The 25,622-nt window shown below is 40.2% G+C and overlaps 4 protein-coding genes and 1 long non-coding RNA gene across 8 annotated transcripts; 2 read left to right on the top strand and 3 right to left on the bottom strand.

Annotated features, from left to right (window-relative positions):
- Positions 1 to 540: 540 nt before the first annotated feature.
- Positions 541 to 4,949, bottom strand: LOC135680291 (uncharacterized). The gene is made up of 3 exons (XR_010515433.1): positions 4,719 to 4,949; positions 4,456 to 4,612; positions 541 to 3,832 (listed from the first exon to the last, which is right to left on the bottom strand). It is a non-coding gene; the product is annotated as an uncharacterized LOC135680291 (long non-coding RNA).
- Positions 4,950 to 5,087: 138 nt separating this feature from the next.
- On the top strand, positions 5,088 to 8,480 carry LOC135586484 (triphosphate tunnel metalloenzyme 3-like). Of its 4 annotated transcripts, XR_010496565.1 has the most exons (3): positions 5,088 to 5,997; positions 7,562 to 7,816; positions 8,165 to 8,480. XR_010496565.1 is itself a non-coding variant. In XM_065151140.1 (2 exons), the coding sequence occupies exon 1, from the start codon at positions 5,377 to 5,379 to the stop codon at positions 5,995 to 5,997; it is 621 nt and encodes a 206-aa protein (XP_065007212.1). In that variant the 5' UTR covers positions 5,088 to 5,376; the 3' UTR covers positions 8,165 to 8,480. The 4 variants fall into 4 exon arrangements, 3 of the variants coding, with proteins under 3 accessions (XP_065007212.1, XP_065007267.1, XP_065007319.1); XM_065151140.1 differs by lacking the exon at positions 7,562 to 7,816; XM_065151195.1 differs by lacking the exon at positions 8,165 to 8,480 and having other exon boundaries at positions 7,562 to 8,130.
- Positions 8,481 to 9,802: 1,322 nt separating this feature from the next.
- LOC135638272 (uncharacterized) lies at positions 9,803 to 11,606 on the bottom strand. The gene is made up of 3 exons (XM_065151354.1): positions 11,373 to 11,606; positions 10,439 to 10,497; positions 9,803 to 10,289 (listed from the first exon to the last, which is right to left on the bottom strand). Exons 1-3 carry the CDS (start codon positions 11,472 to 11,474, stop codon positions 10,004 to 10,006), a joined length of 447 nt encoding a protein of 148 aa, XP_065007426.1. The 5' UTR covers positions 11,475 to 11,606; the 3' UTR covers positions 9,803 to 10,003.
- Positions 11,607 to 12,587: 981 nt separating this feature from the next.
- LOC135638321 (uncharacterized) lies at positions 12,588 to 19,127 on the bottom strand. The gene is made up of 8 exons (XM_065151435.1): positions 18,938 to 19,127; positions 17,106 to 17,190; positions 16,967 to 17,035; positions 16,053 to 16,165; positions 15,597 to 15,708; positions 15,375 to 15,518; positions 13,001 to 13,175; positions 12,588 to 12,904 (listed from the first exon to the last, which is right to left on the bottom strand). The coding sequence occupies exons 1-8, from the start codon at positions 18,987 to 18,989 to the stop codon at positions 12,779 to 12,781; spliced, it is 876 nt and encodes a 291-aa protein (XP_065007507.1). The 5' UTR covers positions 18,990 to 19,127; the 3' UTR covers positions 12,588 to 12,778.
- Positions 19,128 to 21,537: 2,410 nt separating this feature from the next.
- LOC135638372 (amino acid transporter AVT6E-like) lies at positions 21,538 to 23,401 on the top strand. Its single transcript, XM_065151506.1, has one exon. The coding sequence runs from the start codon at positions 21,843 to 21,845 to the stop codon at positions 23,256 to 23,258; it is 1,416 nt and encodes a 471-aa protein (XP_065007578.1). The 5' UTR covers positions 21,538 to 21,842; the 3' UTR covers positions 23,259 to 23,401.
- Positions 23,402 to 25,622: the final 2,221 nt, after the last annotated feature.

Consider the following 25,622-nt stretch of genomic DNA (forward strand, 5'->3'; position numbering starts at 1 on the left):
AGCCCACACGCAGCGTAGCATTTGAACATGGAAGAGGAAAGCTTTTACTGTGGGTCGCTCCAAAACCGTCCAATTCTCTCCCGCTTCTCATTGTCGTCCGTCGCGCGCGTGTTGATCAAATCAGAAAGAGATGCGAAGTCCGTGCGCCGGACGCCATCGCTTCCTGACGCGAACGCCCGCTTCCCTCCTCCCCATCCTCCGAAGGAGATCCAGAACCAGCCGCGCAGCTGCAGCGATGGTGACGCTGGTGGTGGCGACGACTGTCGATCCGGCCTCCGTGATCATAATGCTGGTCGGTGCTATCATGATGATCGGACCGAGGTAGGCCCGACGCTTCCATCGACGGCTCACGAACAGCAATCTGAGCCGAAGAGGCCATACCCAATGAGTCGTCAGGCACTTTTTTCTTCAAGAAATGTTGATTCATTCATATAAAAATTAAAATCACGAGGCTACTACAGAAGATAAAAAAAATGAGATAAAACAATGGGAGGTTTGGGTCGCACCTTAAGAAGTCGAGCTGAGATTCGTCCTGCCAGCCGACGTCGAACGTGGCCGCGTAGCCGTCGGAGAAGGATAGGGCGGATACTTGCGGTTGCAGTGGGAGCGGTTGAAACCCGGGCCCTCCTCGCACTCCGCGCGCCAGCGGCGTGGAGGCGGGTCGAGAACGCGATCGGAGAAGTCGCTCCGGCCATATGCCGGTGTCGATGAATCCGATGACGGCGGCGGAGCCGCGGTGGGAGAGGGCGGAGAGGTGGGAGCCGGGAAGGTCGAGGTCGAGGAAGGAGGGGGATCGAGTGGTGTGGGGGCGGAGGAGGGAGTCGGGACTGACGGCGACGACACCCCGGTGGCCGCCGATAGCTCTCGCCTGGGAAGGAGTGAGGGAGGTGGAGAAGCCGTGCAGGAGAGACTGGTAGTGGTGGAGGAGACGAGAAGAGGTAGAGGAAAGAAGAGAGAAGTACCAATGGCGGTCGGAGGGGAAAGGGGAGGGCCTCATCCTGGTATCCACCAGAAACATGAACGTTGTCCTCTTGCCCTCCGTTGCTGCAGCTTGCCACGGAAACAAGAAGAGAGCAAGGAAGAAGAAGAAACGGAAGAGCGGAGCCTACATCATTTTGCACCCGAAGAAGTCTTCCATCGTTGAATTTGCTCTACACGCGGTCGACTGCGTTCCTCTGTCTGTTGCCATCAGCACCGCCGCTTGCTTCGCTTTGGTTTAGGTCGAACTATAACTTGAGGCCGATGGGGGTCGAAAAGGGGGAGGCCGCATCATTGCCCGGATAGGGGAATGCAGAGATCAGGGAGCAACCATGCTTGATGTGGGAAGGTAACGGATTAGTGGAAGCTTCACAAGGGTCAAAAGATATCTATCAGACGACCCGGGAATGCGGTGGCATATCCCGCCGGTGCATCCTTTCCGAGATCCACACCATCGATCAGCTCACAGTCACACATCCGGAGACAGACTACCGTCTGCGTGAGCCGGTGCAAGCATTTATGAACTGCTCTTCGCCGCAAAATATACGGCCACGCCAAACCCGGAAAATATGTCGCCTTCCTAGATACGCTGATATTTACGGCAGGGCAAATGCATGTTTCCCCGCCTCCATTGTCTTATCCACCTCATCGACATCATTGGATGGTCGCAATATGAGGTCCATTTAAAATATTCAGGCAAAAAAAAAAATAATAATCATCACCGGTACAAGGTAATAGTAAGAGTTTCGTTCACGAATCCATACTTAATTAGAACAAAAACAAACAAAAAGAGAGACTTAATGATCCTCTCATCCCAGTGGGTAAAATAATTACGAACTTGTGAGGATCGTTTGTTGCACAGACACATTATGGTTCTTCTATCGACAGCAATTAATGGTTTTTTTATTACTGGGCGTCCAGTTTCGTTGCTACGATGTTGGTTAGGTTTACAAGACTAGAAGGGGTACACTAATATACCTAGTCATCATGGAAATTATCAAAAACGATCTATTATTTGATGGTTTGTCAACGCGATGAGCTCCACTGCATTGGCTGAAATGGAAGCGTCCAAATACACGTCGGATGGATCTGACATCGTGGACAACATGTGGTATACTATGCTGTACGCATACGGTCGTCAGATGGATCTGACATCGTGGACAACATACGGTATACTATGCTGTACACATACGGCAATATGGTCGTCCGCTGCGAAGAGCCCACTAGGGAAGAGATCTGTTGGGAGTATTCAGACCTTGGGGCGGTGAAGCCGGGTGGGAAGAACTGGGTTCTCCTAGCTATCGAATTGCTTCCTAGCCGAATTTTCGGATGGCATCGAGGATCCTACACAACTGATATGTGTCAAGAGCATCCCAGCTCGATTTCTCCGTTGAAGAGAGAGGAAGACACTAGAATAATCAAGAGAGTAAAGAGTTTCTTTTTTCTGCTCGTCCTGGTTTGGCTTAGGGCTTAGCTTTTATACTTGGGCATTAGGCAGAGTTGATGATTCTTCGTTAATGCTCCCTTAACCCGACGTAACGGAGACATTTAATGCAGATGGCTTACTAGCATATATTCATAGGGACAACGTCTTATCACTAACGAGATGGTGCCTTTGGTATGACTTTCTTACTTATTTGGGTCAGGCAGGATACGGTCTTATCATCGTTCATTTGGAATGAAAGATTAGTGAAGCCGAGTCATGTCATCGACCAGTAATGCAGAGCCAAGTTTATCTTTTCAACTACGAGATTGATGAGGAATAGGTCTTGGGTACTCATTTTGGGAATCCAAGTGAAGCGACATGACCTCTTATTGGCGACCATAAGAAGTAGGTGGCTCGAGACCTTTTGCCTTATGTGTCGTTTATGTGGCAAGAGGAACGGGAAGGTGTCAGGATTATCCATGTCACTTTGGTATCTAAATAAGATCATTTAAGAAAATATTTTGATAGCACCATATATAGAACTTGCAAATAAAGGTCTGGTCTAATGAGAATGGATAAGCAATTTCCAGATTTAGGAAGACATGATGAAGGAAGAGCATTTTGCTTAGGAAATAATAAAGAAATAAGAGTCACTTTATATTTGTGTCACATCAATGCAATTACCATATGATAGGACGAAAGACCACCGATAGAGATGTTGACTAACGTCGCTCTATATCTGTAAACTGCACCGATGACGACATCGATGCAAATGCAAAACAGCCATCATCGCTTACCATTACTCTCTTCATCCACAATAACTATCCGCGACCCTAACGATATCGTTATAAAATTGATAAAATTAACGATGTTATGAGAAATAAATCTAAATATTTTACTTTCATAATTATAGGGATGCTAATATAAGTAGATATTCGAATATTAAAAATAATTAATTATTATGATAATATTATAATTAGCCCTCTTCTTAGATAAGGAAATTTTTAATTTATATTTTTTTAAGATATAAAATGCATACGCTTACCTAATCGGCGTTTGTGGCATTCCCATATGCAGCTCATCGTCTGGGCCCACCAGTGGGCCAGAGACTAAATTCCTACCAAGTCTGGCGGGCGGTCCGGCGGGTACGGTCAATCGCGTGGCGAATCAATGCTTATCCACCAGACGATCCATCGCCGCGTCCGCACCCGTTCATCGCCGCGTGGGTCCCACCGGCCTGACGAGGAATAGGAGTAATATCCGGCAAGCTTTCGGCTTCTTCCTCAGAGAAAGGTGTGTCTTCGAGGAATAGTGTTCTTAATTTCGAGTGGGATCTCCTTCCCTTCTTGAAGGCCCTTCGTGACGAGCTGAAACTGGCCGTCCATTTATGTGCGACGGGAAGTTATAAAGCGAATCGAGGTTTTATCCCTAAACACATCACGTGCACCTCATACATTACTGATTCGAAATGGACTATGTACCGAATTCAAATGTGATTCGAGACCATCTCAAATCAAACTAAAAAGGTTCTCAACTTAATCTAAGTACATACTTTTCTATCCAAATCATTTTAAATTCAATTTGAATGGATTGGATTAATATAACATCTGAAAAAAAATAAATTCACTATCATTGTTATTCAGTAATAATAATGATTGGTATTTAGAAAAATCCAAGTCCGACTAATTTTTTGTTTTAATCTGAACCCAATTTGAATATTTTTCTTTCTGTGCATCATAAAGTTGATCAAAGAATACTTAATCTAGTTTTTGCTTTATACGCGGCTTGCAGCGAGTGGTTCAAAGAGCCATAGCGATGAGCGGAGGATCGACTTAAAACCATATGAAATCCGGCCCAACCTATTCCGTTTAAGCTACAGCCCATATTCATCCCGCCAGGTTTCCAAACCATATTGCAAGAATTAGGCAAGCATAAGGCTAATCGCAGGAATAAACCTAGATCTACGTTGAACAACCGTGCAACCGAGATCTGACGACTGATATCGAGTCCAAACGAAATGACGAGGGGGGAGGGGAGGAGGAGAAACGAACCTGGATTGGGCTGAGCAAGATCAAGTCGACGGTGGCCTGGATCGCCACCTGGACGATGGCGGGGTTGGCAACCACGACGAGGTCGGAGGCCGTGGCAACGGCCTCGGAAGGAACATGGTGGCATCGGAGGTGAAGCCCGGTAGTAGATCGGGAAAACCTGCATCCGGAGGAATCGCAACGGGATCAAAGCGATTCAATCGATCAAGAATCCAAGATACAGCAGGGGATCGACCGGATGGGAACGGATTCAAGCAGGGCCTTACCTTCGAGCGGAGGGAGAGCAAGAATGCGATGGAGTTTGATGGACGGGGAGGGTTCCCACCCTTTCTTTATCTGGATAGGGCATGTTTTATATAGAGCGGACAGAGAGAAGACACTATGACCTGGTGGCAGTCTGCTTATGTAGGCGGGCGATCAACTCGAAGCGGAGCGAAAGGGTCGGTGGACGGTTAGAGACCGGACTCAAGTCACTATCGGGTTCGTGGACGACTAATTACGGGTTGGGCTGGACCGAACCACTACCCGGTAACATATATATATAACAAATCATATATATGTAACATATATGTCCTCACCATCATATGTAACAGATCATATGCATATATATATTATGTGACTATGGCAGATTGTTCATCATGTGTATACAAACGCATTATATCTTTGGATTGTGGTCGGCAGCGAACCAGAAAGGAACTAAAACGACTGATCGAGAGGGAGGAGGATGCTGAGGAGGAAGCCGAGCAGGATCGAAGTGAAAGCGGAGGACAAAGCAGAGATCGAAGAAGCCGTCCGCCAGCGATCCTCCAATCCCCGTCCCAACCCTAACCCTAACCCTAATCCCCTCCACAAGTACCTCGACCCCTCCCCCCTCGACGCCGCCGCCAAGGCCCAGCGCATCGGCCTCAACCAGCCTTAGCCCCGATGGAGGTTGAGGTCAAACTCCGCCTCCCCGACGCGGGCGCCCACCAGCGACTCTCCGACGCCCTCGTTCCCCACCACCTCCGCACCCACCTCCAGGAGAACCTCTTCTTCGACGGCGCCGCCGGCGAGCTCTCCTCCCGCTTCACCGTCCTCCGTATCCGCTTCTACGACGCGGACTCCCGCTGCGTGATCTCCCTCAAGGCCAAGGCCCGCCTGGCCGGCGGCGTCAGCCGCGTCGAGGAGGACGAGGAGGACATCGATTCGGCCCTCGGCCGCGCCTGCGCCGCCGAGCCGTGGCGGCTCGCCGACTTGGCCGGATCCTCTCGGATCATGAGGAGGGTGGTCGAGGAGTTCGGGTCGGAGGGAAAGATGGGATCCTTCGTGTGCCTGGGGGGCTTCCGGAATGTTAGGGCGGTCTACGGGTGGAATGAGGGGTTGATGCTCGAGCTTGATGAGACGCAGTATGATTTCGGGACTAGTTACGAGCTAGAATGTGAGACAATCGACCCAGAGAGGACCAAGGAGTTGCTGGAGAGGTTCTTGAAGGAGAATGGAGTACCGTACTCGTACTCCGAAGCATCCAAGTTTGCAGTTTTCCGAGCAGGGAAGCTTCTACCCTGAGTGAGTTTACTATCTTCTCTTTGCTTCTTTATGACCTTTATTGAAGCATTTGGATGAAGTCATGAAAATTGAGTGATGAAATCAATTGAGTAGGTAGACATAGATTTGATGGGGGTTTTGGTGGATTAGTGTACTTTTGGATTGTTTATGGATAAATGCATTTAAGCTAGTGGGTTCAGCGCATGTGGTGTTGATGTTACAATTTCAACAATAAGCGGAACATATCTAACAGTGGTTATTTGGAGGCAGAAGTTCAAGGCATATTTGATTAATTCAATATTTAGTTCTGCGATCACCTTTGCATTTTGCATAATCAGATGTGGATCAGTTTATGCAAATTCTTCGAATTAGCCTATTAGATTAACAAGATAAGCACAAGTTTGCATATTTGGTGTGAAGCTAGCTTGTAAAATGTTAATAAAGGTTGCACAGATAAGCACAACTTTGCATATATGGTGTTTCTAGTATATATTGTAAAAGACGATGCTATAATAAATCATTTAAGAGTTTCTGATAATTGGACGGTTTAGGCTTTTCTTCTGCTGTCTCTTTCTTATGAATATGTTAGATGCAGTCTTAATTAGGGTCGCTGTACATCTTTGTCGCAATGGATCAAGCAGAATTGATTATTTTATGTTCACTTCCAAGTCCTTTTTTGACATCTTCAGTTCTCTGACAGATTCACAGTAATAGGGCTTCTTTCAATTGCATTACAAGCCTCACCTTTGTTTGTGAAATTGAATTTTTTTCATCTGGAATCCTGTATTGGAACTGGGAATAGATGTGAGATTAGAAAGAGACAACTATATGAAATTACATGAAAGAAACAATTTTTTTTCCTTTTGTAATTAATCTTGGTAAACCTCTTTGGTTGTATCCTATTGGATCTGCATACAGCAACACACAGAAAAACCAAAGATTTCCAATTTCTCTGAATTAGGTTGATCTGCCTTCTCAATGTCTCCCTTGCATGGTCGGGACTGCTGTCCTTCATTAGCCCTAGTGCCAAGTTATGATGTTTGTATACATCAGATTAATAAATTCATCTTGATCCGGCCCAATGGTCAAACTAACTCATTAACTTGATAAATATGAAACCATATGATGTAAAATGTTTAAGCCCAAACTAGTGGTAGTTATCAATCTCTATTTACTTTCATAATCATTCTCCCACGTTTCAATGTGGGATCAAATTGAGGTATCTCAATCTTCTCCACTTAAGGACATAGTCCAAATTCACATTATTAGAGTATGAGACTACACAAATGGTGATTCCATATTATGATGCATCTTCAGCCTCGTTCATTCCTATTTGGGCCTCTCACTATGCCTAATACCAAGTTTGCTTCGATACAATGTGTCAATCCAATGGGAGAATTGACCTTTTAAATTGATAGGCTTGAAACTACATGGTTCAAAATGTTTAAGCAAAAGTTAGTGAAAGCAGACCCCTCGAGTTATAGATACCCTCATAATTATCTGCTCGCTTTCAATGTAGGAGTAAGTTGGGGTATCACATAATTTATTTGCATTTTTGTTGCAATTTGTTCTCTTTTCTTTTCAGCAGGGATACAACGGAGTAAGGTGAGTCCATAATGAGTGGACTAAACAGAGAAAGAAGCGACAGCTTTCATTCATGACATTGGACTTTCTTTTGTTGGGCATTTCCAAAAGAAATAGTTTTCTCTTTTAAGGGGGCTTTTTGCAGTATGTTCTCCTCTCCTTTGGTAGGGATAAAAATGGTTAAGGTGTCCATTGGTCAGAAGACTGGATAAAGAGCTGCATGATTATATCATGACATTGGACTCTCTTTTGCCAGGTATTCCCAAATCCAAACTCATTGGACTTGTCCGAAGCTGGGCCAGCCCCCCCTCTTTGATCAGATTTCATATAAAGTCTGATAAATTCATATTATTAAGGATGAGTTAACAAGTAATTGTGATATCATTACCGTGTATATTCTCAGCAAATGGTTTTAGAGTGTTCTTCCTTTTTCATAGATTTCAGAGGCTAGTGAACCGAATGTGTGTCGAAACTGCATAAACGCAACTTAAGGGTTACAAATGTGCATTTTGTGCTGGACTTTGTTCTACAATGAGAAGTCAGGCAAGCCGAAAGTAACATTATGGTTTATTTTAGTTGCAATTAACATGATGTAGCTTTGCAGGGTGTAGGCCTGAGGATCATTTCACAAGTTGCCACTACTACACATAGTTGGAAGACGCAGGTAGCAGCACATGGTGAAAGTGCTCCATTTTAATAGAATTCACCTTCTGGTCGATCTAGTTTCCTCCTGTCCTACAAAGCAAGATGGTGGAATATGTCTGATGGATCAGCTTCTCCATTTTAGATGCAAGCAAGATTAACTGAATACTGCATTTACTATATTGTTTGTTGCTTCTCGGAGTGTGTGATTGTGTACATGTTGGTAGCGTTTCGCCCCTTGATATCTAATGATCGGATGCAGATTAGTTGCAGTTTGATATCGTATTCTTTTAACAGTGGCTCATCCGACTTCCCTGGTTCTCTTTTATTCCTTTGGTACAACGATAAGATTTGCCAAAGTTCTCATATGAGGTTGGTGTCCCTTTTACCACATGATATTTGTATGTACTGGGGAGCTATTGTGTGACGACCATCCTTGTCATAGCAGAGACCTAGATGACCTAAGGATGTGAAACAATATATTACCAACTACATGGGACCATCCTTTGTTCTGTGACATCAAATGTTAAATGCAACTGGCGTTTTAGATTAACATAAGACCTGCTTAACAGTCGTTGCTCATCTGCAGGCATCAGGATCAGAGTTGAGAAGACCCAGAGGAATAACCATAGTAATGTATTATTAACCATGGCACAAGATCAAATCTTTTATGCGTTTAATGCACAGGACTATGACTATTTCAACCATGGTTTGTATTGAGAAAAAAGATGATTAATTGTGTTAGATTACAAATTGTTAAATGTAACATTATGGCCAAAATCATGAGCATAGATCTTTCCTTGTGTAAAGTTGAATAGAAAAAGATCTATCAAGTCAATTCCATTATGATAAGTTGATGCTTGATGGTATCATAGTACTCCTCTGTATTCGATGCACAAACCAAATAATCAGTTGAGAAAATTAAACAGAAACCCCAAAAAAAAATGTAATATCTAATGAATGGCATTTTGGCTAAATTCTCAAATATTATTATTATTCAATAAATTTATTTATTTTTTATATATTATCATTAAACTGCATACAAGGCACTCTATCCGAAATAAATTTGAAACATATTTAATTGGACACCATTTGCTAACTGATAGGGGTTTTGCCCATTCGGAACCACAGAGCTCTAAAAGGTGCCTCTTGGATGGGGGATGCCCGTCCAGCCCGTAAGGGAGGCACGGGTTGTGAAAGGCGTCTCTAAAGGTAAGGGAGGCTTATGAGCCCTTGGCTCCCCCACTCTTCAACCAATGTGGGACTAAGTTGGCCCTATCAGGTGACCCCCTCTCGTTGAGAGCTAAGGGCTCAAGGGGGTTTGGGCCGCTCGGGCCCCACGGTGGGCGCCAATCTGATAGGGGATCACTTGGTCTGTCTTTGTCCCTTTGGGTGCCACAGAGCTCCAAAAGACGCCTCTTGGATGGGGGATGCCCGTCCATCCAACCCGTCCAGCTCGTAAGGGAGGCACGGCTGCCTTATGAGCCCTTGGCTCCCCCACTCCTCAACCGATATAGGACTAAGTTGTTCCCTATCACTAACTATCAATATATTTCAACAATAAAAAGATATTAACAATTGAATTGCGGCCATAGAAAGATAAATAAATGGTGGTGTAAAAAATTCTAAAAATGAAATGACCAGTTTGATACATGAGTGAGTAGCCATCAACATGATACTCTCCAATTAAAATACAAAAGAAAAACAACTTAGTTTCATTGACAATAAGTCATTTCTCCAAACAAATGGAAATCTCATTTCTTTTACTTAGAAGGTGGCTTCCCTTTGGCTAGGTAAGTCGTTACTCATCATCTTCCTCATCATCTTCACTATCATCCTCACTATCCTCCTCATCATCTTCGTCATCATCCTCTTCGCTTCCTTCTTCTTCGTCACCACTGGTCTCATCATCATCGTCATCGTCATCATCATCACCATCATCATCATCATCTCTATCATTCCCTTCCTCACCCAAGAAATCTTCACCATCATCTTCTCGTTCATCCCTATATTCATGCTCATCATCATCCGACTCACCATCATCCTTGTTCTCAGGCATAGTTTCAGGTTTGTTTCTTTCCATTATCCTTTAAAACAACATCAAACATAAGAAAAAAAGTTAATCAACTACATTAGCCAAGATGATTTATGCCCCCAAGGAAATAAGAATGCAGGGTCATCATGCACTGAGCTTCTTATAGCAAGTGAAATATAAGTAAAAAAACACAAATCCTACATATTTGCCATGTCAAACCCTTCGCCTGATACGCCAACACTGCTTGACAGTGAGCACACCTGAAGGAACGCAAAAAGAAAAGAAAAGAAAAAAGAAGGTTCAACATAAGCGAGCAAGTAAAGGAGAAGGAACAACTACTGCACACAAAATAATAATTCTGTACCTTAAATGAAGGTTATGTTGTATACCAAAGATGTTATCACATTTAGTTCAAACCTCTTGATCAACTGACATGGTCTAAATTTGAATAGCAAGAGCATCATTCCAAATCTTCACAGTGCAACATGTAATAACCAAATGAACTCCTAATTAAACAAAGACACAATCTATCCATAAGAAAAAAAGAAGTCCCACCCGATCACAGACTTAAGGCAGATTGCCGGAAAGAAATGTACATGTCAAATGAACAACCCAATTGTAAGCATAGTGAATCATAACCTTAGCCTCATCAAATTTTTAGTAGTTGTTTGTATATGACGAGCTAAATGCACAAATCTATATGACAAAGTGAGAAATGCTTTTCAGATAACCCACTTGTCCTCAATCTCAAGTATCCTGATGGAGTATCAAAAGGAGATTAAGACAATGCTGCTAATGATAGAGTAATCAAAAAGAGGAAGGAAAACCCTAATTGCAGGATCCCAAATTCACATTCTTGAACCCCACTCACGTCCAACCTGTTTAATCGAACACTAAAACGTCACGGTAGTTCAGATCAGATCCTGTTATAGACATGTGAATCGAAGTACTCAATCAACTAACGCTCATTCCTGAACTACCATGAAAGGCTTAAATCCTCGATCTTTTAGCTCGAGACAAGAAAGGAACAAGAATCCCCTTCTCAAATAAGGAAAAACAAATCGCATTTTTAAGCCACTAGCACGGAATCCAGACCAGACTGCAAGATATGAAAGAGGGACGAAGCTACACTCACCGCGAAAAGAAGCCAGGAGAGGGACCTCTGCGCCGCAAGCAACTCGATCGAGGAGAATGCGACGGCAGCTCCACCGATCTCACTTCCGCGCAACGCCTCCATCCCCGTAGCAAACACAGTCAACAACGATCCTAAAATGGGGAAAAGCGAGCGAAGCAGCAACCCAACTTTGGAGGAGGAAGGAAGAGAAGAGTCTATCCAGGGGTCGAAGATAGATCTAATGGGCGTCGATAAGGGGTCGAAGAAGGAGACGGGTTTCACTAGAGGCTAAAAACTACAAGGAAAAATTATTATTATTATTATTATTATTATTATTATTATTATTATTATATTGATGTAATTAGTGAATTTTGTGGTTATTCTTTTTTTTCGAAAAGAATATTAGCAACAGTGATTAGTAGTTATTAAAGAGAACCAAATTCACTAAAATTTCTTTTATTTGATAAAAGAGCTCCATATTAATTAGTGTTAGTGCTGATGATGATCACGATGATAATTATTACTAATTAATTATTATGACTTCTATGGTCATAATTAGCTGTTAACTAAAATATTATGCTAAGAAAAAGATCTTAAAAATTTCACTGTGCGTGTCTTAATCTAAAATAAAATCCGTTTTCTTTCATTTATATCGAAACATATTATTTAATATATAAGGATAAATAATATACAAGTAATTTGATACATCAATAAGATACTTTTAATATAGAGAATGAAGTTACACTTATTTTCAACAGTGTTATGCACATTCAAAAAGTGAATGCATTTTCCTTTCAGAATGGTGTTAAAGGGCAAGATAGTTTCCTCTGTATATCTTAAAGAAAATTGCATGTTTATTTTTTATTTTGCATAAATTTATATTTATTTATTTATTTTCATGGTTAATATTAAATATGACTTGGATTTTGAAAACAATCCCTTCTTGAAGATTTAGCAAAACACGAAACTACAGAATCTTACATTTTTCTCTCTCGATAACATTCCATCTAAAATACTTGATCATTAGATTATTTGACCCCCTTACATGCGAGTGGCAAACTAGTCCAAACTCAATACAGATCGAGTTTGATTCCGGAACTGCGACCGTGATACTACCTTAGATATTTTATGACTATTATCCCATGTAAAAACCTAATCATGTAGCTCCATAACAACATGGATAATTTAATTGGCGTTATTGCAGCATCTTAAAATTCCTCATCATTCATGTCGACAGAAAACAAGGACGATTCGGCCTATTTAGTGAGGATCCAATGTGCTGTCACTTACATGACGGTATAAACAGAAACATACTATTGAGTTCATGTGCTTCAAGGCGAAGCAGTGATGTTTTATGCTGTTTCATGGAAATGTGCCATAGTTTAAATGGGGAAAAGATAATAATGGTGAGCGATTCTCCAATTACATCAACTTTCTGCCGTTGCTGCAGCAGACGCATAGCTGACGCTGCTGTCTCGCATACTCTTGCACTGACTTGATTGCTCGTATTGCAAGAAACCAATTTTGATCTTTGTCGAGCAGTTCTTTAACATCTGGTGGAAGAGGAGTGAATGAGAGCAAAGATTACAAGCATACCATTAGTGAAATGGTTCCACAAGATGATAAACAAAAGAGATGGCCAGTCTTACATGGAGGAAGACACTGATGGGATGGCGTCCACAGATCGTGTTGTCATACTCACGCAAGTAGCGCTTGAATGCATCGGCATCTCCGGTCTCTATGATATCCATGCCCATGTGGTCCAAGGCCTCTATGGACTTGTAGATGGGTCCATGCTTCTTGTCATAGTGTGTATAACTGAACCTGTACATTTGTGCACAGGTACAGTATCATTTCTACACATTCAGGAATATTACTGCTGAAATCTGAGGAAAATATAAAACTTCCTGAATGATTGAATCAAACAAAAACAGGTAGAAAAAGGGGCGTAGAAACACAGCAGAATGCCAGCTTTCATGTAGGTTGAAATATGAGGAGCGATAAAACTGAAACCAAGAGCCAAGAACTGTGCCAGACACTAACAGAAAGTTATATTAGGGCTCTGTTGATGTTGAAAAGGCCTACCTAGTTTTTTATTTTCTGCACTTACTATCATGGAAATCTCTATTACTCTTACCTTGGCGAATTACTCAACCCAGATTGGAATGTTATCCAATTAAATTTACTGCATGGAGCGTGATCTACATTTTCCAGACATCTTGGACCTTTTTCACGAAACCAACTTCAAAACTGAGTGTAGTTCTCTCATTGAACCATTAGAAAACACCTTTGTAGGAAAAGATGTGCAATCATTTCCATTGTATTTGGTTCCAAACTGAAAACAAACTCCAGCATAAAGCAGATGCCTCAGCTTTTGGCTCACCAATCAGCCGTCAGATCACCAACTACAGCCTTGAGATCTATGGCCAACCCTTCCGTCTGATACCAACAACCATCCTGCCATTTTTCTGTAGCAACATATGTCATAGCATCTTTGCTGCTGAATAATGAGTGAGCTCGAGCTTTCATGCCCTTTCTTTTCCACCACATGCATGTCCTTCCAAAAAGGTGGAAAAGAAAGTATCCAAGAAAGATGCCCAACTTGTCAGGTTCCTTAGTGAGGCTTTGTTACAAGCACCCGAATGGTTGTTATCTTTGTATATCTATGAACATGTTTACCAGATAGGCCTTGAATAGTCACCAAGAAACTCCCAATACTTCTTTTTCGCATATTATTCATTGTATTTCTCAAGGATTGCTGTACCAGGTACCGGACCTGTCTCGGTCCCTGGCCATAGCAGTACATACCAATCGGTACTGGTGTACCATGTGTCAGTACACCAGTATATATCAGTGTTTCAAAGATGATGAAAAAAAAGAAGCGGAAGGCGCATTGGAGGAACAGGAGGGAGGAGGTAAAAGAAAGGAAGAAAAGGAGGTGGTAGAGGAAAAGGAGGAAGCGGGAAGAAGAAAAAGGAAGAGTAAGGAGGAGAAGAGGCATACTTGGTAGACGATATGCAGTAGCACTATGTGGCGAGGTCACATGATGTATGTTACGTGCGGAGACACAATTAGGGCAAAGGCGGTGTGCAACAAGCTCATGGCATGCAAGAGACACGATTAGGGTTCTCACTTAGACGTATATATATATATATATATATATATATATGTGTGTGTGTGTGTGTGTGTGTGTGTGTGTGTGTGTGTGTGTGTGTGTGCATATATATATGTACATATATACATATATATACATATATATATACATGGGCGAACTAGACTGCTTGAAATGGGAGCGGATCCATGAACTAATTCATGCCCGGATCGATACACGAATTGGTTCATGCACCGGTATGTACTGCCTATTTCATACCAATCTAGGCGAAACATCATTCCTTGGTTGTATCCTACATGTGTAGACACAATTAGGGCAAAGGCGATGTGCGACAAACTCGTGGCATGCACGAGACACGATTAAGGTTATCACTTAGACCAATGTTTTTATATAAATATGGGCGGACCAGACCACTTGAAATGGAAGCGGTTCATGAACCGATTCACACCCAGACCAATACACGAATTGGTTCACGCATCAGTATGTACCGCCTATTTCATATCGATCTGGATGAAACATCATTCCTTCGTTCTCAATATTTAAGGTTTTCTAGCTATTTTCTAGTTTCCCAAATTTCAAAAAAAATCTCGACGAGTTTCCAGTTTCTTGCTTTCATGCTGTTTCCTGCATTGGTTTCTCTTTTCTGCAATTAAAATTTCAAACAACCTAATACTCTGTAAAACTTCTTTTTCTTGAATTTACATCAGGAACATCAGAAGGGATCAACTTAGATTATCTCTCCTGGCATCATGTTCAATCAAATGTTAGATGCATATTCTGCAGTGCATAAGAGTATAAGCTACTCACAAAATCTATAGACAGAAACAATATCTACAATGAAAATTATATATATGCTAAGCTAATAGATTAATGTATAAAATAAAATGAAAACAAAAGGAGAATTAGCATACCTAGAGCCCCAGTGACAGAAGTCCGATGATATAGAGAAGAAATTCTTGGGATTATCCACATACTTAGCAAGCAGTTGGCCATACATGGCTTCATTCTCCAAGTTAAGAGCACCAACCATAATGGGCACAACTTTCACAGGATAACTTTAGAAAGAAGAAAACATGTAATAAACAGTCTCAGTACTATAATACGTAGATTAACACCCAAGCCAGTATGCTTACCCATGGAACACTTTGACAAGATAAGGCAAATGCATCTCCATGCTATGTTCTGCTTCATCTACATGAAGATCCATAAGTTCAAACTTCCCTGTTGCCCTGAGCTCGTCATTGACTGGAAAAAAGAAAAAAGAAATGCATGATTTTTTAATCTGTCACCATTGATCTGAACAGAAAAGTGGAGAAAATCACGCCAGATTTCAATTATATAAACTCTTAGGAGTCTCATCAAAAGTGCCTACTACCTGGTTATTAGCTCACGCAGAAAAACTACTTTCAAATTGCATGACATCACCTCTAATAACAAGCAAATGGCAACTTGCAGAAACAACTAAAGGCTACTTGATGTATGTAAATTACATAATCTGTGCTACAGTGCATAAAGATATCAGGAAATGGTGAATGAAATATAATCTTATTTAAACATTACTTGTATACCTCAAGAAGTACATGATATACCTTCTAAATCAACTGGAAGATCCCCCAAAGGAGTACTATAAATGGTGGCTCTTGTAAGGGCACATTTTGGAGTATAATAGTGATGAGATGGACCAAGTAGAAACACTCGTTCTCTGCAAAAGTAGAATACAGATTGTCCACACGTTAGTCAAGACCATAAACCAGCATACCATGACTATACCATCCAGTAGGTTACTGAAACCACTATCCGACAGGCATTTATATCCTTGAAATACATAAGGTCACATAAATGAATAGGGACAGGATTAGAAATCAACTAAACAGGTCCTAGGGTGAAACATTATTATTTATAAATACATACATTAATTTTAGAAAGAAAACAAAATAGATTGAACGATTAATACAAGTTTCTGGATGATTTTTCAAATGCCCTGCAGAAAAAATAATGCATTTCAAAGTAAACCTTTATTCTGATTATATCCCATCATTTTAAACCTCAAAAATTCCACCAACTGATCTGCATACCAGATCACTTCTACATAGAAACAAGACATGTAACTATCATTAGTGTCACTCATTTAAAGATAATACAACAGTTGTCAGACTCAAATCAGTTCTATTGATGATTTTTCTACCCCACCATGAAGATAGATTCTAAGTTGCCTAAAGGCTTAAATTAGTGTGTGCAATTTTTTTATTTTTCTTCAAGTTCATATTAGCATCTTATACCATTTTACTTTATAGAAGGCATACTTGTTAGGGGTCGACATCACTATTTAGAACAGGATCCAAATACCTAAAATAAGTTTCAACTGTAGCTCACTAGTTCCCTGCAAACAACTACTGCAAAATATTTTTGCAATATCCGGAGGTAGCGAACGTTATAATTAGTGTGGATTAGCACATGGAAACTTGATTAGCATATATTTTGGAAATAAAAGCAGTCAACTCACATGCTTGCAGGATCGATGTTAGCAAATGCAAAAGCTGCACAGCGGCCTGAATATGAGTAGCCAGCATGCCTGCATTTACGGAATTTTCATCCAATGTATTTTGGGTGAATTTTTCACTCTCTGCAGTAAGAATACTTACGGAGCAATCACGCCTCTAACATTTGGTGATTTAACCAGGCCTGCTGCTTGGAGCCACCGGTCAAGTTCCTCATCCAGTTTCTTGGCTGATAAGGCATCAAGATGGAATTATTAGATAAACCGTACCTCAAATCATACTCAAAATGCAACAATAAATGAAAAAAGGATAGTGACTAGTCATATCATGCACAAAGAGCAACTGAAGACTTTCAGAAAGAATAATAATAATGCCAAAGGAGCTGGAACCACAGAGTCAAATGTATTCAACTGCACTATCTAGAGAAAATACAGCATGACTAAAGAATTGAACCTTAAATCTCAACCTCATCCTACTTAATGGGCAATTCTGCAAGTAATACAATATACTTTAGAAGTATTCAATTAACCAATGATGCACTGGTTAACCAATTATATTGGCATTTTCTTTGTAATATCTAGCACAATGGATGGTTTTCTCAGTCAGACCTGCACATGACTTGCGGTTGCTTTGTTTGCTCATGCATACACATACATCAGTACAAAACTCTAAAAGATGATATCATAAAAAAACAAAAAATGTTCTAATTCTACCACTCTCCCATAATATGAGTTGACAATATCCAGCTCAAGGATATGTATGTCACATGGATATGTGACTATTATACTTCATAAAGGTCGATGTGACAATTGAAGTAACTAGTATGATTCATAAGGGTAGGTGTGAAAATCAAAGTAATAATACTGATAGCCACATTTGCTAGAAGAATACATAATTTAATCAAGTTAATGTCACCAAGAATCATACGATAGATTATGATTATTGAACTAATTGCCAACCTAGACTTCACATACATGGTTGTTTCCAAAATTAACTAGATCTGAAATAAAATCTGCAGTTGATCCTTGGATGTCAAGTTACTGGTATCGGAAAAGAGCAACATAAATTCAAGGAAATGAGTTGTCTAAGTTGACAGAGCAGACCACTTTAACCCTGATGTTTGACTCTTACTGTATAACTGTCAATATTACCATCTTCAGTTCCTCACAAACATCTATCTTCGTCTGAAGCTTGTTCACCTAATTTTTTATCACGGCATACTCAAATCTTAGTTATAGACCACTAATTTAAAAAAATAAACTTTTCTTCAATTTATACTCGATCAATCTCATACAGCATCCTCAACATTTTTGTTTAGGGACCTCTACCTTCATCAAATCCATAAGAAGTTGAATTGTGGCCCAGCTGTTTTGCTTTTATCCAGGCTCAACATCAAACTCATTATGTAATTTGTGCAAAATGAAAGACAAAAAAATTGCTTGGCCTTGGGTTCTACATGAAGGTAAATCCTCGACATATTTTACCTGCAAAGCCCATAGTAAGTTGTCAAGGAAATGTTATACCTTGAAGCAAGGTTCATATCACAGTCTTTTTTCTTTTTCTGATACTATGAAAGTTACTTGTAAATAACACCAAATTTATATTACGGAAGTAATTTCTTAGCCTAAGGATTTAGTTTTCACCAAAAACTCAAACATGAACACGATCAAGCAGCCAAGCACATTGCTATGCAGACACCGAGTCTAATCACGCAAAAGCCCGCCTGGTTGCCTACCATACGAGCATTTAACCGAAATGTTAAACCATCTTCAATCGATCGCTGTTCATGAGGGCGAACAAAACCCCCAAACAATCAACCAACTCCCCTTGCTGCACTCGATAAACTGGTCAAATTTCCATCGACTACAAAACAGCGAAGGCGGTCATACATCCATGTACAGAACAGATATTCTGCAGCAAAACCTACTCCGATCGCCGTCAAGTGATCAGAAACTGTGAGGGGCGGAGGGACTCACCGTTGTTGGTGTACCAGGATCCAGCATGAATTGCTCTTCGAACCGTCTCCATCGCAACCTCTCCACGAACAACAGATCGAAGCGGAAGGCAGAGCAAAGCAATCGATCCGAAGCGAGACGAACCAAACCCTACCTTTCTTCCCTTTTCCTTTCCAACGAAGACGGGAAGAGATAACGTGTAGATATCTCTTTATATTAGTAATTAGTTAGCTTCCGAGTTCGAGTAGGGGACGGACGGCGGAGAAGGCACACGATAAGAGGCGAACCGACGGCAGAGACAAGTTAACGTAAAAGGGATCCGACGCAAGGAGAACACGATAAACTGTTCGAGTTTTACAGCTGTCGAAATCATGTTGTCGATCTCACATCGATTCGAGAGGTCTGATAACGATTGTAAGTTGTATTTTGCATCGGACTAAGTTTGGTATGACCCAATTGCGTTTAAACCACGCCGCTTCAATTTTGTTTAATAAGTAAAGCGGAAAGTGAAGCTATAAGGAAAATACATAAATATGCATATCAAAACTGTAATTTCAATATTTATCCTTTAATTTTAATTTATCATTATATATATATATATAAGTTTTTTTTCATTTTTTTTTTAGAAAGTGCCACCAATTTTGGTTTTTCCCCTTTGGTCTCATATTTCTGATAATACCCATAATACTATTCATCGTCGTTAGTCGTCTCCATCCACAATATTATATGTTGTTGAGCCCATCCTTCTCTACTGTTGTCCTTCTCTCACCATCTCCTTTTAGCCCTCAGCTTTGTTGTTTTCATACGAGGAGGCTAGAAGGGTTACGATGAAAGAGGAGGCCACAACTAAGACTTTCTCTTGCTCTTCTTTTGCATTACCAATCGTACCAAAGTGTTGCTTGTGTGATTACCAAGCATATTTTTATCACATTTGTCATAATTCTTATTCCTCTCTCAAACTTGTCTTCCGTTATAACCCTTGCAACCTTCATCTAGTCCATCATAATCCTTATCACAAGTCAAGTGGGGTTAATGGTCATAGCTTAGATCATAGTGGTGGTGCTAGGGGGGATCGAAATTGGTGATGGAAAGGATTGAGGATGTTCTCTTCAAAGTTAATATAATGAGAGATTTTCGAGATGAAGGTAATCAGAGAATCATGAGGCTTGTGATAGTCGACAAGTAAAAGGGAGAAGAATACCACAAGAGTTATGGTCGAGAGGTTTTGGCGATGATTACGGGAGAGAGGTGGGCTCGTGTGGATGATGTCTAACACGATTAACTACGCAGAAAAGGAGTGAGAGGAAGCCTCAGACCATCTTCTTCACAATCATTAGAATATTTTTGCTTAGAAAAGGATAAAACTAAGGGCTAGACAGAGATGTCAAAGGAAGGGTGATGTATAGAGAGAATTCAACAATCGATGTGGTGGAAGGTGATGACACAACGAGGAGCATTACAAATATTTAAAAAATAAAAATACCAAATGAAAAAAAATAAAGAAAATCAGGATACCTTCCGAAGCACAAAAAATGAGTTACTTCTATAATTATTATAAGTTAATTATTAATAATAATTATAATTTCCACGATGGTAAAAGTATTAGAGATAAGTGTTTTATATTTTGGACAACTTCTTTAAATATATAAACATAAGTTTAAAGCTAAATGAGAAAAAAATAAATTATTTTCTTTATTTTAAATATATGAAAAATATTCATAATTTTTATAAAAATCACTAAGAGTCTTCTCTTATACTAAAGACTAATAGAATCTAAAAACTATGAGAATATTCATAGTTTTTAGCCTCTATAGAATCTAAAAACTTATAATACATTTAATAATTAAGATTATGGATACTTAAAATAATCAGGGCTCAGTGATAATGTTCTTAAATAAAATTACAATGATTTTATTTATTAATAAAAATACATAAATCTATTCAAAGATATTATAAACGGATATGTTTCACCCATACTTATCTCATTCTTCCATGATAAATAAAAACAAATATACACGCCTAAATTTGAGATTATGTGAAAATAATTATTTTTTGTCTTCATTTATCTCGACAAATATTTTTAATTTTCATCCAACATCACATAAGCTCTTATACGATTCATTTTATAAAGTATCAAAACTTATAATAAGATTGATAATCAAGACTAAGGGTATTTAAACTAAGTAAAATTTGGTCACAATATTCTTAATAGAGTCATAGTATTTTGGTAGTCACTGTCCAATTACTTTGATTCATCAACTTGATAGAGTCATAATATTTTGATTCATTAACTTGATAAAGAGATAGAATTAAACGACTAAAAATGCTCAAATTTAAATTAAATGATAATATAATTATCTATCCTAATAAATCAATTCAATTATATATATTCTGCTCACACTTTCATTCCACCACTGAACTTATTTTCTGATAACATATTTTAGTTCATAAACATTTAATTATTTAGGTTTTTAAGAATAGAGCAAAAAAATAATATAGAATGAGAAAAAAATGTGGTGATTTAATTATCTGGAAAAGAGAATAAATATATAAAACTCCAAAATTGTTAGGTTTTATATGTGCGTCGTATTTGTAATTTTCGCGATATATGAAACCGTCAACGTTTCGGCGTTGACTGGGTAACGCAGGCTTCCCTTCTCCTCTTCCTCTCTCCCCCCTCACTCGTTAGATCTGGAGAACCTGCAAGGAGAGGAGCAGGGGAAAGAGGGGAAACCCTTCGGACCATTGATCGTCGTATCAGATCCGTCTCTATTACTTGGTTGATCTCATTCATTCCATTCCCCCAGTGAGAATCCGTTCCAAGATCTTCGACATCAGCAAAGAAGCAAAGAAAAGCTCCGATTTTCCTGGACTGTGATGTGATCTCTCTCTCTTGTCTATCGCAATCTCAAATCCGTCGTGAAGGATGAACAGCACGTACTCTGCCGTCCCCGTGACTGCGTCCATCGAGCTCCAAGCCAACTCCCCAGTCCCGCCGCAAGGTCCTCCCAAGAAGGAGTTTTTGGAGGAGGAGTTCGACGATGACCTCCCCCTCATCCTCGACGCCGACGGTGCTGGGTACGGCCCTTCCGCCTCGGGCTCCGGCGTGCCCGGCGCCGTCTTCAATCTCGCCACCTCGATCATCGGCGCCGGGATCATGGCCCTTCCCGCTGCCATGAAGGTCCTCGGCATCCTCCTCGGCTTCGTTTCCATCGTCCTCATGGGAATCCTGTCCGAGATCAGCATCGAGCTCCTCATCCGGTTCGCCGTCCTCTGCAAGTCGACGTCGTACGGGGACGTCGTGGAGTCCGCCCTCGGTCGCCCCTTCAAGATCGTCTCCGAGATCTGCGTCATCGTCAACAATGCCGGGGTCCTCGTTGTCTACTTGATAATCATAGGCGACGTGATGTCGGGCTCCGCCAAGCACGTCGGCGTCTTCGATCAATTGCTCGGGCATGGCGAATGGGATCACAGGAAATTGGTGATCTTTGTGGTGCTGGTCATCTTTTTAGCCCCTCTGTGTGCCCTGGAAAAGATCGACTCGCTTAGTCTCACTTCGGCCGCCTCCGTTGCTCTTGCTGTTGTCTTCGTGGTGGTGTCGTGCATCATTGCTTCGGTTAAGCTTGCCGAAGGCCGAACAAGGACTCCGAGGATGGGGCCGAATTTTGGATCCAAAGCTGCCATCTTGGATTTGCTGGTGGTCGTTCCGATAATGACAAATGCCTATGTTTGCCATTTCAATGTTCAGCCAATCTACAATGAGCTCAAGGAGAGAACACCAAAGAAGATGTATCTTGTTAGTAGGATCACCACAGTGTTGTCTGTCGCCATCTATGCTTCGACTTCTATATCAGGGTATCTGTTGTTCGGAGAAGATACCGAGTCAGATGTCCTGACAAATTTCGATAAGGATCTTGGAATTCCGTTCAGCTCGATCCTGAATTATGTGGTCAGGATTGGATATGTTCTTCATCTGGTTCTTGTTTTTCCTGTCATTCATTTTTCACTCAGGCAGACAGTAGATTCGCTGGTGTTCGCAGGATCAGCTCCTGCAAGCAGGAAAAGGATGTTGGCTTTGACGGCCATCCTACTTTGTGTTATTTATTTTGGTTCTACTATGATACCAAACATATGGGTGGCTTTCAAGTTCACAGGAGCTACAACTGGCATGTCACTAGGGTTCATATTTCCAGCTCTTATTGCCTTGAGATTAGATAAGCAAAAACAGATCTTAAAGCTTCAAGAGAGGTACATAGCATGGGTGATGTTAGCTTTGGCAGTGGTCGCTAGCATTTTAGGAGTTGTTGGCAATATTTATACTCTTAAGAACATGTCTGAATGATTTATATTTTATGTCAGCTCCAAAATAGGTATAGGAATGCAAAGTTGTGCAATTATTCGTCAGGCCGTGATGGTGACCAATTTATGTGATTGATTAAAAATTAAAAATTTTGTTAATAACAGAAGTTCTTAGTTGTTTTTGAAGTGTCTTTTGTCACATATTGGCTTGATAAGCAGCAATGTAATATGCTTCAGAGGAGATACGCAGTTACAGGTCTAGGCTTTGTAAGCTACTGGAAGAACTTTTACAGGGTTGAGACATCCATTCTGATCCTGTTCTCAATTTTAGGCATTCTATCACTGCTGGTAAAGGTTGGAATACACAGATAGAGGCATGCTTCTGAGATGCAAATCGTTGTATCTACTGAAAGAATCAGGATACTCTATATTGTTCAAGCATTAGGTTCATGTGTTTCCTTGATCCTCCTGGTAAGTCCACACTTCTTGTGGCTTATCTTTTATTTGGCAAAAAAAACTTGATTGCATTCCAGTTCTTCAGCCAAGCTGTGCAAAGTTCCTAATATCTGCTTGTCAAAGTTTTTGCTGGTAACTGACTCCGAGCATTGTTGTGAGCCGTGACTGCTTTGCAAGAACATGCTTAAAATTAACCATGAAGTCTTTATAGAAAGGAGCTTTTGTTCTAACATTATCAGAAGTTGTTTCAGCAAAGCTCTCAGTTGATACTTGGTTAGATTTCTGAGGAGCATTTAGTTAGCTTAGTAATTTCTTTAGTAAGAGTAGTTGATTTGGATGCCATTGTAGCTGTTTGTTGTCTCAGAATTTGTTTCTCTCGAATTTAGGCATATCTTATACTATAAAAAGCTCTCAGTTCAGATTTGGTTATGATTTCTGAAGGGCAATTGTTTGGGTTAATGACTTATATAATTAAAATAGTTGATTTAGATGCCAATATACAATTCTGTTGTTTTCGAATGTGTTTCTCTCAAATTTAAACATTATTTTATACAATAGAAAAGCAGATACAAGGGGGCATGATGTACACCTGATGTGATCTTGTTCTCATTGCTTTCTTAGCCTCATTACAAACACTTAATCTGTGTGTACAAAAAAAACCAGAAGACATTCTAAATGAATGATAGGAAATGCAATATTCTGAGATTTCATCTATACCCAATAATCATGAATTAGAACACTACTTACATATCCTCAAGCTTTTAGGACATGCCATTGTATTCTGTCATCTAAATGTTCTTTAAATTGTTTCTTGTTGCTTGATTTCTTTACTTGCCAAACTATGATTGTTCTTTTGACACCAATGACAGCATATCCAAAACAGTGGGAAAGATTTAAGAATCAGTCCAAACTTCACTTGAGGCCTTTCTCATGGCACCCCTTGGTTCAGTCCTATACTTGCCCATTAAAGTTAGCTTCAGAAAGTATGCTGCATGTGTTTTCTTAAACAAGAATGTGAAGCTGTTTTATAGGGAGTGAATAATTGTGGAATGGATATTGGTAAGTTAGCTATCACATTTTTTAGTTTCCATCAGGTTCCATGAAGAACTGGCTCCTATCTTCTGGGAGTACCAGAAATCCATTTTCTATTGTTCACACAAAACAGCTTATGTGTAGTGTAGTACATGAAGTTATTGTTCAGAATATATACTAGTTATTATTTATCCTAATATTATATTTCAGGACAACTAGAAAGACCTGTAGGTATATTGTCTACATAGCAATTTCAGCAAAACCCCTACCAAAAAATGAAATGTAGTCATAAAGCTGTTCTGTCCCTGTTTTTGTCAAAGGCTACAGCTTGAAATCAGCTTTTGAATGAGATCCATAATTCATGCACTTGGAACTCCCTTCTGGGTTTGAATACTGGTGCTATTATGCATTTCTTGTGATAATAAATGTCCTCTTGTTTGGTCTCACAAGTAAGCTAAGCTGACTAAAAAGCTGTTCTCGACCTGTATGGTATTTTATTTGGAGATTTTGATTCCATCCACTTTTTAGCTTCCATTTCTGCTGTAGAATGGTTTTATTCATTGCCATCTTGTAGTCTAAAAATGCACCTGTAAGATATGAAGCCTGACTCTCAATTGAACTTTAAATGTCACAAGGAATTTTCATTGAAGTCACTATGTGAAGCTTTGTACTAAAGATTTATCTCATCTATGATAGGCAAATTGGAGAGTTTTATGTAATTTAAAGTGCCAAAATATCTAAGTCTTCTTATCATTTTTTTGTTTCCAGATCGGAGAATTGTTGATCTGGAACCAACACCACCATTATGTGTAGGTTGAACTTTGAAGACAGGTTATCTCATGGATCTCATGAACCTGCAAAGAGAACTTGATACTAATAAAATAGCATTCATTCATATTATTACTATTGGATGATACTG

This window comes from Musa acuminata, chromosome BXJ1-1 (genome assembly GCF_036884655.1).
Source record: "Musa acuminata AAA Group cultivar baxijiao chromosome BXJ1-1, Cavendish_Baxijiao_AAA, whole genome shotgun sequence".
Lineage (NCBI taxonomy): Eukaryota > Viridiplantae > Streptophyta > Magnoliopsida > Zingiberales > Musaceae > Musa > Musa acuminata.